Raw genomic sequence first — 14,243 nt, 5'->3', positions numbered from 1 at the left:
CAGACAATTTACTATCTCTGGAAATGCACAAGAAGACTGAAGACAATTCTAAAAGAGGAGTGACCACAATACTTTGAGCTGTGGTGGCAAGGATGAGTTAGTGATCAGCTTCTCTGATGACCTGTCTGAGAGGGATAGCTCTCTTTCTCAGGGATAATTTCTGATAGGTTTACTTCGTCTAGCTGTTTCTCGGAGAAGCAGTGCAAGGTGATTTACTTGGCCAGGGCAGGATGTAGTGAGTGTGGGAGTTCTGAAGCACCTTTGTGTCTGGCAGCAGAACAGCCCCAGAGAGTGGAAATGTGAGTCACACTTGAGCTTGCTTCCATTCAATGGGCCCTGGCTTGTTGGGCCCTGGGTAAGCTGGCTGCCCGCCAGGAAGCCTTCTCTGGCAGGGGCATTCCAAACCACTTCTCTTGTTCTTTAAAGATACACCCTGAGGGATTTGCTGAGGCTTGTGCCTTCCCTACTCCAGACCTCCTAGCAGAGACTGGGATTTTGAATTTCGCTGGGTGGGCAGCTCTTAGGCCCACATTCCTCCTCTGTCTCCTGGGGAATGTTGGACCAGAAGGCCTGAAAGACGGCAGCCAATTCTGGGCTCTCTGATTCTCAGGTCACTGGTGTGCTTGCTAAGACAGAGTCTCGCTCTGTCGCCCAGACTGGAGTGCAGTGGTGCGATCTCAGCTCACTGCAACCTCTGCCTGCTGGGTTCCAGTGATTCTCCTGCCTCAGCCTCCTGAGTACCTGGGATTACAGGCACCCGCCACCACTCCTGGTTAATTTTTGTATTTTTAGTGGAGATGGAGTTTCACCATGTTGGCCAGGCTGGTCCCGAACTCCCGACCTCAAGTGATCCGCCCACCTTGGCCTCCCAAAGTGCTAGAATTAAAGGCATCAGCCACTGCACCAGGCCTAAATTTTATTTTTTATTGCTCCCATTTAGATTTATCTACGTATTTACCAATTTTTTTTCTTTTTTTGTTTGAGACAGAGTCTCACTTTCTCACCCAGGCTATAGTGCAGTGGCGCGATCTCGGCTCCCTGCAAGCTCCACCTCCCAGGTTCACTCCATTCTCCTGCCTCAGTCTCCCGAGTAGCTGGGACTACAGGACCCTGCCACCACACCCGGCTAATTTTTTGTATTTTTAGTAGAGACAAGGTTTCACTGTGTTAGCCAGGATGGTCTCGATCTCCTGACCTCATGATCCACCCACCCCGGCCTCCCAAAGTGCTGGGATTACAGGTGTGAGCCACCGCGCCTAGCCCAAATTTTTTTCTAACAATTGATTCTTGTATCCTACCTCTTGTCTCTGGATTGTTTCCTTCTTCGTGAAATGTATCCTTAAGCAGATCACTCAAGAGTTGTCATTAGTTAACTATTCGGGTTTTGTTCACCCCAAAAGTATATTTACCTTCTTTTGAATGATATTATAGAACTTTAGAGCAAAGGTTCTTTTCCTTAGATATTATTCCATTGTTTTCTGGCTTTTTCCGTTTCTCTGTATGTTGGTGTTTTCATTTTTTATCCTGATGTGTCTTGATGCAGGCTTTCAAAAAAATTATTTTCAGAATCTGTTATGTTCTTTCAATTTGAGGACTCGTGTATTTTTTTTTAATCCTAGAAAATGTTCAATCATACCTCTAAATTCTTGTTAACCCTAGTAGGTTGGATATGTTTGACTCAAGTAACAGAAACCCAACTGAAAATAGCTTTAAAACCAGTTTTTAAAAATGTATTACTTCACATAACAAAAAACCAGGAGAAAGGTGACTTCAGGATTTATTAATTTATTAACCCAAGGATCAGCCTTTCTTTTCAGCCACGCTCAGCATGTTGGCTTCGCATCCCTAATTGCCTCAAGATGGCTGCCACAGCTCCAGGCTCCCTTTCTGTCTTTGCCTCTAGGGTCATTGGAGAGATTTGTCTTCCTTGTGTCTTTGTGAGATCAAAGCAGCTTTACCCAAAAATCTTTCCCCTTCCCCTCATCAAAGACTTTTCCTCCTGCCTAACTACAGGGGAGACTGCCAGAACTGCAAGAAGAAAGGGAACACGGTGATTAATTTAGACCAATCAGGATCTGTATCCCAGAACTAGGGATAAGATCAGCCTTCTCTGAGGCACTTGGAGGAGGGTTGGACACCAGACAAAGTCAGAGGTCTGCCAGTTAAGAAAAAAACTGAGAATGGTTTGCTGGATAGGTAGCCAACAGTGTCTACTCCTTTAATTCTCTCTAACCTCACCTGCTGCCCTTTTGTTGGACACACGTTGGATTTTCTTAGCCCATTCTTCGTGTATTTTTGACTTGTATTTTGACTTTTATTACATAGTTTCAATTTCTTAATTTTTCTCACTGCATACTGAGTAATTTCCTCAGACCTCTCTTCTAGGAATCATCTTTCAGTTAATCATCTTTCTCTTTAGCTAAATCTGCTGTTTAACATACCCATTGGTTTGTCTTGCATTATGGTTTCTAGTTCTTTTCCTTTCTTTTTTTTTTTTTTTTTTTTGAGATGGAGTTTTGCTCTTGTCTCCCAGGCTAGAGTGCAATGGCATGATCTTAGCTCACTGAAACCTCCGCCTCCCGGGTCTAAGCAGTTCTCCTGCCCCAGCCTCCCAAGTAGCTGGGATTACAGGTGCCCACCACCACACCCAGCTAATTTTTGTATTTGTAGTAGGGTTGGGGTTTCACCACGTTGACCAGGCTGGTCTTGAACTCCTGACTTCAGGTGATCCACCCACCTCGGCCTCCCAATGTGCTGGGATTACAGGAGTGAGCAACTGCACCCGGCCTCTTTTCTTTTTAAAAGTTTTAATTGTATTGGTTTTATTGTCTCTTTCTTTTCCTTCCTTCCTCCTTCCTTCCTCCTTCCTTCCTTCCTTCCTTCCTTCCTTCCTTCCTTCCTTCCTTCCTTCCTTCCTTCCTTCCTCCCTCCCTCCCTCCCTCCCTCCCTCCCTCCCTTCCTTCCTTCCTTCCTTCCTTTTTTTAAATGGAGACAGGGTCTTACTCTTTCATCTAGGATGGAGTGCATTGGTGTGATCATGGCTCACTGTAGCCTTGACCTCCTGGGCTCTGGTAATTATTCTCCAACCTCAGCCTCCCAAGTAGCTGGGACTACAGGCACACACCACCAAGCTTGGCTAATTTTTTTGTAGAGATGAGGTTTCACCACATTGCCCTGGGTGGTCTCGAACTCCTGAGCTCAAGCCATCCACCTACTTCGGCCTCCCAAAGTGTTGGGGTTACAGGCATAAGCCACTGTGCCTAGCCACCATATTTTTTCTATTAATTCAAATTCTTGGAAGTCAGTTCTTCTGTTTTGTTGCTGTTGTTTTTGACCATCCCTCATGGGGAATGCTATGTGTTCACTTTCATCAGGTATTTTTTTGTGTGTATTGTGAGTGTGTAAATTCCTTATAGAGGTATTTTGATTTACTTCTGTCAGCATTAATTTTTACATGGGTTTATTAACTTGGATTTCTGTAGCATGCAGAATGTACACATTTAGTTGTGTTTGTTTTGTTTTGAGACGGAGCCTTGCTCTGTTGCCCGGGCTGGAGTGCAGTGGTGCGATCTCGGCTCATTGCAACCTCTGCCTCCCAGGTTCAAGCAAATTCTCCTACTTCGGCCTCTCAAGTAGCTGGGACTACAGGTGTGCACCACCGCACCTGGCTAGTTTTTGTATTTTTAGTAGAGACAGGGTTTCACCATGTTGACCAAGCTGGTCTCGAACTCCTGACTTCAGGTGATCCATCCGCCTCAGCCTCCCGGAGTGCTGGGATTACAGGTGTCAGCCACTGCACCCGGCTAGAATATATTACTTTAGAACCCTCATTAGCATGACGCATGTCTTAATGTTTGATTTCTCATGGAAAAAAATGTTAGTACCCTGCCCAGAGCCTCACGTTAAGTAACTATATTTTTGCCACTTGGCTATGCCAGTGGGAGGAGCTTTCTAATCCCTTTTCCATGAAGGAGAAATCCCTTCTAGAACCTACTCTTTATGTAGGATGTTGGTTCTAGTTCTCTGCTTTGTAGGGCCCAAAGTCATTCTGCCACCTAAAAACCTCTGCCCTAGGGGACTTGAACTATGATAGATCTAATACCCTGTAGTTACAGGTGTGAGGTTCATATTCTGCCTTTTAGTTTTTTCTCTGTTACCTGTAGGTTTCTTTTTTCAAGTTTCACTTTTTTAAAAAAATTAAATTTTGGGTTATATTTAATCCAACTTTTCTGTGCATTTGAAATAAGAAACATGTTCACGTCAGTGACGTCTACCATGTTGGGGGAGACTCCCATAGTAAGTGAACAACGCTATACTTTGCTTGGATAAAGTCATTATACCTTATGAAGTGCTTCCTAGTCATGTTTTCATTTGCCTTTTACATTTTCAATTTCTTAATCTTTCTGACTGCATTTTGGGGAACTTCCTCAGACTAATTCTTGTATTTATGCTTGAATAGTGAGTTCATACTGATACGTCCAATCACCAATCTAACACAAGGTGTTTTCTCACTTCCCCCATTCTGTAATTTGTATCTTTTATCTCCCACAGTAAAATACTTGATTCCCAACATAAGCATGGTTATAGTTCCAACAAAAGCATTTATACACAATTGCCCTACAGTCAAATAGGTGTCAAATTGCAATACCATTACCAACATCTAACCTAATAAGTAAACTTAGTAAACTTAATTTTTTTCTCTTTATGGTTATATCATTAATCTGACATTAGGCTTTTTTTTTCTGTCTACAGTCAATTTTATGTTTACTTTTTATAACTTTTTTATTTAAAATTTTTAGTGTGTAAAATATTTACATGGTTCAGAAATCAAAACTATGAAGAAATACTTAGAGAAATTTACTTCTATCTCTCTTAATTTCTGATTTATCTTTCCTGTGTTTCTTTTTAAATAAACATATTTATGTATATTTGTGTGTGTATGTATTCTCATTTCAACTTCTTTCTCACTTATTTCTAATTTTTTTTTTTTTTTACAACTAGTGCCTCAATGGATAAAATAACTTTGTCCATCTGTTATTTCATATTACCAACTTGCATCTTCAGGGTAGCGGAGTAGCTGGGCCAAGGGTGTGCAATGGTTTGGAGGGTTTGGACATGGTTTTGGGGGCCACGCCAAGTCTCATGTTGACATTTGATCCCAGTGTTGGAGGGGGGGCCTGGTGGGAGGTGTTTTGGTTGTGAGACAGATCCCTCATGGAGGACAGCATGGCGCCATTCCTGTGGGAGGGAGGGAGTTCTCACTCTTAGTTCCCACTAGAATGGGTTGTTGAAAAGAGCCTGGTACCTCCTTCCCTCTCTTGGCTCCTCTCTCCCCTTGTGGTCTGCACACACTGGCTCCCCTTTGCTTTCAGCCATGAGTGGAGGCAGCTTGAAGCCCTCACCAGAGACTGATGCTGCACCATACTTGTACAGCCTGCAGAAGGGTGAGCTAAATAAACATCTTTTCTTCGTAAGTTACCCAGCCTCAGTTATTCCTTTATAGCAATGCACACAGACTAAGACAGGGTGGATGCCCGTAGTATTTTTACCTTTGCCCAATTCCTCTCCCTAGGGTTCTGCCATTTGCATTTGTACTGGAAGCGTAGGAGAGTGCCTGTTTCCCCAATGCCTTGCCTGCAGAGACTGCTGCCAAACTTTGGAATTTTTGCTGGTCTAAAAAGAAAGAAATGGCATCTCATTGTAGTTTTAACATTGATTTCTCTTCTTTTCAGTGAAATTGAGCATCGTTTCAGTGTTTGAGTACCATTGGCATGTCTTTCTGTGAACTCTGTGTTTAGGTCTTTTTGTCCATTTTCTGTTGCTTATAACAAAATACCTGAAACTAGGTAATTTATAAAGAAAAGGAATGCATTTCTTACAGTGATGGAAGCTAAAATATCCAAGGTTGAGGGGCTGCATACGGTGACGGCCTTCTTGTTGGTGGGTTCTCTGCAGAATCCCCATGCGGCACAGGGCGTCACATGGATGGGGGCTGAGTGCTAGCTCAGGTCTCTCTTCCTCTTCCTATAAAGCCACCAGTCCCACTGCGTGATAACCCATTAATCCGTGAATGCATTATTCCATTCACGAGAGCAGAGCCCTCATCAGCCAGTCACCTCTTAAAGGCTCCACTTCTCCATGTTGCCCATTGGAGGTTAAGTTTCAATGTGAGTTTCAGAAGGTCCAGGCATTCAAACCATAGTAGTCTTATGGCCACTTTTTTATTCTGGGTTTTCATCTGTTTTTTTCCTCTTGATTTTAACTAGTTCTTTACAGATTAGGATGATAAGATTTTTATCTGTGATATAAGCTATAAATATTTCCTCTCTTTATTTCATTTGTCTAATGATTCAAGCTCTATTTTCTTTCTTTTTTTATAATTTTCACATTTATTTTAGATTTGAGGGTACATGTGCAGGTTTATTACATGCAAAGTCTGTTTTCTTAATCACCATGTTGTCCCTTGTGCAGTAATATGCTTATTTAGAAGCTTTGAGACATTAATTAATTTACCTACTAGCGTCAACAAACCCAGAACTCACCAACTAAAGACAAAAACCAAAAACAACCTTACGAAGACACAGGCATAGAAGGCACACCTAGAAAGTATCTTCACAGCACAAAGCTGGAGTAACTAATATGTTGCATAACTGAATCAAAATTCAGAATACTTTAGCAGCCTGGAAATATGGGCCAAAATGCTTAAAGGGAAATTTAGTCGAAATAATGTTTTGTACTTAGGCTTAAAAACATTAATTCCACATGTTCAAGATTAGGGACATCTGTCTTCATAGAAATTCATGTATGTATAAACTTTGGGATTTAGTTGATCACACACTTATATAAGCCCAACAGAACTAGCTAGTTGCTACAAGAAAATTTTTTGAGACAGAGTCTCGCTTTGTCACCCAGACTGGAGCTCAGTGACACAAACAGCTCACTGCAGCCTCGACCTCTGGGCTCAAGGGATCCTCCCACCTCAGCCCGCTAAGTAGCTGGGAGTACAGGCATGTACCACCATTCCCGGATAATTTTCTTTTTATTTTCTTGTAGAGACAGTTTCGCCACATTGCCCAGGCTTGTTCTCAGACTCCTGAGCTCAAGCAGTCTGCCCACATGAGCCTCCCAAAGTGCTGGGATTACCGGTGTGAGCTACCGTGCGCCCTGCCTCCAGAAAATGTATTCTTATGGTGAATAGTGTGAAGGGGATTATTCTGATCATGGAGAAAATTGCCCGTTTGGACTTGACACTTATCAGAATACATCCAGAATGGCGTGTTCAAGTTTGGGGACCACAAATCAAGAGGGTCATAGATATCTGAGAGCAAGTACAAAGCAGGGAAGCTGAGTTAGTGAAGGGTCTGGACATCACCGTACAGCTTACTATGAGGGAAACTTTCTCTCTGGCACTTATGACTGCTGGTGAGGGGAAGGACTGCCTTATTAACCCGCACACTCCCTCTGGCCAAAGAGCGTTTGAAGCAGTGGATCCACCGTGAGGGTTGTGAGGGTGGCCCCGCTGCTGTGTATAGGGAGTTTAGGCGGCAGAGTTTTTGTCTTGATCATGGAAAGCAATCTTTCCTTTCTTTTTGGTGTTTTCTATGTGCAGAGAATGAGAGCAGGTGGGGAAAGTGATCTGTGGGATTTTTTGGCTAACTGAGGTATATGAAGAGTTTTGGAGAAACATCAGTCTGTAGGATTTAATGTTAACATGTGTCAACCTGGGGCTTTAGCCAAGATCCCAAGCCAGTTTCCTGAGGGCAGGGACTGTACCTTATAGACAGTGATGTCTGTGGGCCAGGACCTCAAATGGTGCCTCTACTTCCCCATTTACAGTTAGTGCTTGCCCTCCCTCGCCGTGTCTGATGAGAACAGTAATGGTGTCCCCATATAAACTGCACCTGATTAATCCGTGCTCAGGGAGCTCACAACAATTCCCTTGAGAATCTTACTGTCAAACCGTAATGTGCACCAAAACCGACTGGCACTGGGGCTAAAATGCAGGTTTGTTTCTGTGAGATGGAGATGCGGAGCCTGAGGTTCTGCCTCTCTAGTGAGCTCCCAGTGATGGTGATCCTGCTGGTTCAGAGCCCATCCTGAGTAGCCAGGGTCTAAACACAGCAGTCTGCAGAGTGCCTCCCATAGACCACTTGTAACAACCCCCTGCCCCCATTTAAAATGCAGATTCCTAGGTTGTGCCTGTGATCTCTGCGCCCAGAACCTCTAGTGGTGGAGCTCAAGGATCAGCTTTCTAAACTGGCTCTTCAAACGATTCTTAAGCACATTAAAAGTTTTGAACCAATGGCCTTGGGAAAATGGATAGGATGGGTTAGACCAGAGGAAGAAATTGGTCAGGGGGACGTAAAGAGTTTCACACGTAGTTGGTTATAGAAAATGGCCCGCTTATGCGGCGCTTGTGTGGGGGAGTCCCGCTGAGAGTCTGCACTGGCTGGGTGACCTCAGGCGTAGCACTTAACCCCTTTAAGCCTTTCTTCCCTAAGGTGGAGACGATGATTTGATGAATCTTTTCCTATCCCCTGGTCCTGCTTTATCTTTGCAGTCGTCCAGCATGCTGTGCCCACCCCATGCCGAGGTGCACTGACCATGAGCCTCAACTCCTCCCTCGGCTGCAGGAAGGAGCTGAGTAACCTCACCGAGGAGGAGGGCGGCGAAGGGGGCGTCATCGTCACCCAGTTCATCGCCATCATTGTCATCACCATTTTTGTCTGCCTGGGAAACCTGGTCATCGTGGTCACCTTGTACAGGAAGTCCTACCTCCTCACCCTCAGCAACAAGTTCGTCTTCAGCCTGACCCTGTCCAACTTCCTGCTGTCCGTGTTGGTGCTGCCTTTTGTGGTGACGAGCTCCATCCGCAGGGAATGGATCTTTGGTGTAGTGTGGTGCAACTTCTCTGCCCTCCTCTACCTGCTGATCAGCTCAGCCAGCATGCTAACCCTTGGGGTCATTGCCATCGACCGGTAAGCATGCTTCACACTTAGAGAGTTGAGGAATTGCTGACGGGCACTCATCTGGTGCAGTGTCCCGCTGACTGCTTTAGTTCCCTGGAGAGTGTCAGGGGCTCCCGCCGGGGGAGGATGACCAGGTGGAGTTCTGCCTCTGGAGCCGTCTCTTCAACCAAAGCACGTCTCGTTTTGTCTGTGGATGTTACATACAATTTTATATTTTAAAAAGAGGTTCCGTTGCCTAGAATAAAACATTGTAGAAACCTCTGATTCTTGGTTTGTAGGTGAAGAAACCGACGCCAAGGCAGGTTTCGGTTCTGAGCCGCATTGGGTCCAGGGCCTCTGACTCTGCTGCTCTTTCTCCCAATGTGACCGCTGCTCTGTCTTGCTTTGATGTTGACCAGTGCAGCCCAAACAGGGAACACCCTCACTCCCCACAGCCCAGGACTGGAAGGAGAGCAGGGGGAAGGAAGACAGCCAGAGAATACTGCAGTGACACCGGGGAGAGGCCGTGTGCGCATTTGGAAACTCGGTTGCTCCCGCCCTCAACGTAGCTGATGCACGGGGAGGTCAGGCGCGGCTGATGTGCCTAAGCAGCATCTCGCAGGTTCTTCAGGTTCCTGCATTATGCTGTCAGATTTAGTTGTACAAGTCTCGTGGGGTTTGGCAGCGAGTTTCCCACAAATTAGTGCATTTATTAGAATTTTGCTAATGGCCACTTCGTTCATCACAGGCACAGGTTGAGCTTCATGAGGACAGGGAGGATAGATTCAAGGTCTGTGTGATTTGCCTGGAATTGGGGAGGAGAGTAAGTAGTGGGGTCAGGGAAAACACAGAGTGGGGCTAGCCAGGGATGTTGTCACTGGGTGACACAAGTCCCTGGACTTTTTTGAGACCATCAGTTTTTTAGCCGATGAGTGGTAGTGGAACTGTCCACTGGGAGCACAGACTGCACCTAGACCTGAGGCTGGAATCTGGCAGCTCTTTGTGGCTGCCTTGCGGAGGCAGAACCAATGAAGCCATTGGTCAAAACAAATCAGCTAGCTTCTCTCTCTTTTTTTTTTCCCTGAATAGTAAAAGTAATACAGAAAATATAATGAATGAAATTAGAAACACTTGTGATCTAACCATCAGAGCAATCACTGTTTATGTTTTTAGTATATTTGCTTCCAGTAATTTTTGGTTGTATACAGCAAATTTTTGAAATAGGCTTCTGGCACCTATGGTTTTCTGACCTCCTTTTTTCATGTAGGTGATGGTGAGCATTTTCTCTTATTTGCAAATATCCTTGAAGAAGGTGATTTTTCATGGTTACAAGGTATTCCATCCTGTGGAGGTATATAAATTATTTTCACAGTCCCCTATTACTGGATTAGGTGGCTTCACATAGCTTGCTATTCTCTATAGCATTCTGAGGAGCATGTGTGTTTGTGGAATTGCTGTATTCTCAGTAACAGTAAACATGCTTTCAAGGTTCTCGATATATAAAAGGCAAATAACCCTTCAGAAAGTTGTACAAATTTGTACTTCAGCAGCTGTTTGTCAATATCCTATCAGGACTGATTATATAACATTTTTTTTTTAAGTTTGGAAGTTTGTTGGCAGGGGGGAGGAATGGGATCTCATTGTTTTAACTTTTATTTATTTTTTGTATTTATTACGTTTTGAACATCCCTTTCTGGGCTCTGGGTCCCGTGGAACATGGAGTGAGGATAAACAGCTTAGTTGCAGAGATGGAGAGATGGTCTCTGAGTGCCCCTCTCAGAGCTGTCTCTATATGGATGCTCAGTAAACATGCCAGGCAGCATCTGCAGGGATAGCTCCAGGAGACTGTAAGATGCTTGCTTAAATCTGGGGTCTAGATGAATGAGAATGAGATTTTCTACCAGCAAGCATGACAAATCCTCAAATCATGCCAGCAAAATACTTCATCTGAGAGAGGGCTTACCTCTTTCAGGGCCTTGGATGTCTACTCCAGGAAAGGCCTGTGCCCAATCCTTGGGGTGGTGGGCTGCAGTCGTGAGCAGGACACAGACCCTGCCCACCAGGGGTTTACTGTTCAGTGGCAGAGGCTGACTTGTGGGTGCCGATTTAACACAAAAGTAGAAATAACCACCATCGACAGCTCCACCAGCCACTGCTGCTGAAGGGCTGGGCAAGGAGAAGGTGGCATTTGAGCTAGGCTCCTAAACAGCGAATAGGATAGCAGGTATGTAACAGGTGAAGAGGCCCCTTCTGACTGAAGGAGCAGCTTCTGTGTATTCACTTGGTAAGCAATTATTGAGCACCTATTATATGCCTAGCACAGTGGTTGGAGCTGGGAATACATAGCTGAATAAGATGAATAAACACGCTGAGGCCTAGCGTAGTGGCTCATGCCTGTAATCCCAACACCTTGGGAGGCGAGGCGGGTGGATCACCCGAAGTCAGGAGTTCAAGACCAGCCTGGCCAACATGGTGAAACCCCGTCTCTACTAAAATACAAAAATTAGCTGGGCATGGTGGCAGGTGCCTGTAATCCCAGCTACTTGGGAGACTGAGGCAGGAGAATCACTTGAACCTGGGAGGCGGGGGTTGCAGTGAGCCGAGATTGTGCCATTGCACTCCAGCCTGGGTGACAAGAGCAATACTCCGTCTGAAAAAAAAAAAAAAGAAAAAGAGAAAGTAGAAGTGGAGAAGAACAAGGGCAGTGGGCGTGATTTTAACTATAAAATGTTACACGCTTGTCATATTCCTATGTACACTGTTTATCAACATTTAGCTCAGCTAACCCTCATGATAACCTTGTTAGCCCCGATTTTGCAGATGAGCAAAGTGAGGTTTTTGAGGCCTTAAGTAACTTGCCCAAGGTCATGGGGCTGGTAAGTAACTCTCCCAGTTTTGAGATGCCCAAACCTGGACGCTTTGTCATTATACAACACCGTCAACTCAGTCATTCCAGCAGCCGGCTAGCATAGCTCAGGGTTTCTCCACCTTAGCACTATTGACATTTCAAGCCAGATAATTCTCTGGGGTGAGGAGCTGTCCTGTGCCTTGTAGGATGTACAACAGCATCCTGGCCTCTACCCACCAAATGCTGGAACACCTCCCCAGTCGTGACAGCCCAAAATGTCTATAGACATTGCCACATATACCCAGGGGTTCCCAGCTGTGGACCTCAGCTAAAGTAACTGGCCAGACAGATGAACCCAAAGAGTCTGTCTTGTAGCTCCATGAAAAGAGAGCAAAGACAGATATAAAAAGAATGACTGCCTGGAGCGAAATTCACAGTTTGTCAATGTCCTAAACCAGCCAAGTAGAAGTAGGGCCTGCTGGGGACACCATTTGACCTGCCAATGGTTCCACTGTGAACGTCTGTTACTTAGAAGAAGTCTGTAACGGTGGTCACCTCTATCATCGCTGCCAAGCCGCCGGAGTTCCGGGTCTGTGGAGAATAGTTCTCATATTTTCATTCCACACCACAGAGGGTGAAACTCCAGGTCTGAAAATAGAATTTCAGTACATGAAAGTATCTAGAACAATGGGATGAGTAGGGCTAGCAAAACTGACTAGTGCTTTTAGGAGACTGTTCCATGTAAGTTAGCATGTTACCCCTCCGTTGCGTGAAGTTGGCTTAGATTCTGTTTCTGTTTTCACTAAAGACAACTTATTAAGAGCAGGGCTTGCTGTCAAAGTGGCTGGTCTTGTGGCAGGAGCCTGAAGCATCGGAAGCCCCTTCCCACATTACAACTTTTCAGTTACCTGTGACGTCATGAAAGCCTCTTTGGGGTTCGAGAGTCGTGATTGGGCTCATGTCTAAAAATGAGTTGTCGGAGAAGAGATCGAGAGCCTCAGAAGACAGTTAAGAGAATAGAGGGCAAAGAAAAACCCCTCTCTTTTGGTCTGTGTTATTAGCCCACATAGGAGTCGGGAGTTGCTTTTGTTGTTTTCCCTTGAGTCTTCAACTAGGCTTAAATGAGGCTTCAGCTGCAAAAAACGACTTTGTAAATCTGTGATTGAGAACACATATGCCCATTTTTTTCTGAGGAGATGTAGGACTGTTCTTTTTTTTTTTTTTTTTTTTTTTTTTTGAGACAGGTCTTGCTCTGTCACCCATGCTGGAGTGCAGTGGGGCAATCATGGCTTATTGCAGCCTTGACCTCCTGGGCCCAAGTGATCCTCCTCCCACCTCAGTCTCCCAAGTAGCTGAGTCTACAGGCACACACCACCATACCTGCCTAATTTTGTTTTTTATTTTTTGTAGAGATGGGTCTCCCTATGTTGCCCAGTCTGGTCTCAAACTCCTGGCTTCAAGTAATCCTCCTATCTTGGACTCCCAAAGTGCTGAGATTACAAGATGTGAGCCATTGCGCCTGGATGGAATGTTCTGTATCTTGGTAGAGGTGTAGATACGTGCATTTCATTGTACCTACCTTTTATCCTCCCACCCCCATCAAAAACATACTTAAAAACAAAACCCCTGGAGGACATGGCTGTACATGGGCAGGGCTGTGCCTGTGGGGCTTCTCTGCCTGTAGGAGGCTGACCTTGACTGAGCCAGCACCCAGCTTCACTGCCCCAGCTTCCCGATGGCACTCAGGATGCAGCTGGGAGAAATCAGTGTCATGTCACACTGGAACTGCCTGTGCCTGAACCTCAGTCAGTGAGTGATATGGGTACCATTTGTTACAATAAATGAGAAGTCTTGCCATAAAGTAATAATAATAACTGGGTGTTGAGAAGAGCCAGAAGGAAATCTGGCAGAGGACAGCACATGAATTGTAATCATTTTTATGGCCTCCAAACAGGGTTGGTGGAAGGAGGCCTATGGTGAACATTCACCAGGCCTGGCTCCCACAGCCGGCTGTACACTCCCGAGGTGACTGAGGGTGAAGTGTCTGCATGCTCTGTAAAGGGACAGAGAAAAGTAGAAATCTCTGCCTTGTTTCTTTTGAAAAGTGAAGGAAACCTTCCTAGACCCACTGCTCCCCTCCCCGCAGTCCCACCCTAGCAACCCCCTCACATTTCATTTGCCAGCATGATGTCAGACAGGTCCAGGTCTCAGCAGGCCACCCACAACGGGAAGGAGACTACCGTGTGGCCTGCTCACCCCCCAGGGCTCAGAAGGGCCAGTGTCCCGTGGGGGTCATCGCAGGAGCAGGAGCAGTGTAGGGCTTTTGTCCTCAAGGAGGATGGGGGAAAGGTCGATGGCCAGTCCCCCATTGAAGGGTAGGCACCATCCGGGCCTTTTCCATGCTCTTCCTCATTCGTTCCTAGGAGCAGACCTGTGATGTGGGTGCC

General features: G+C 45.4%; 1 protein-coding gene across 5 annotated transcripts in view; it reads left to right on the top strand.

Annotated features, from left to right (window-relative positions):
* The window catches only part of GPR161 (G protein-coupled receptor 161), a 57,086-nt gene that overhangs the window by 23,352 nt on the left and 19,491 nt on the right, over window positions 1–14,243 (top strand). For 4 of the 5 annotated variants that reach the window (XM_028850125.2, XM_028850127.2, XM_028850126.2 and 1 more), the window contains exon 2: window positions 8,561–8,978. The exons of the other annotated variant lie outside the window; for it this stretch is intronic. In XM_028850125.2, the coding sequence (XP_028705958.1) occupies window positions 8,561–8,978 (418 nt within the window). The remainder of the gene's footprint in view (window positions 1–8,560; window positions 8,979–14,243) is intronic. 5 annotated transcript variants of the gene reach the window in all.

Source organism: Macaca mulatta, chromosome 1, assembly GCF_049350105.2.
Source record: "Macaca mulatta isolate MMU2019108-1 chromosome 1, T2T-MMU8v2.0, whole genome shotgun sequence".
Classification (NCBI taxonomy): Eukaryota; Metazoa; Chordata; class Mammalia; order Primates; family Cercopithecidae; genus Macaca; species Macaca mulatta.
Note: the sequence above shows the minus strand (reverse complement) of the source record. Positions and strands in the feature narration are given on the sequence as shown.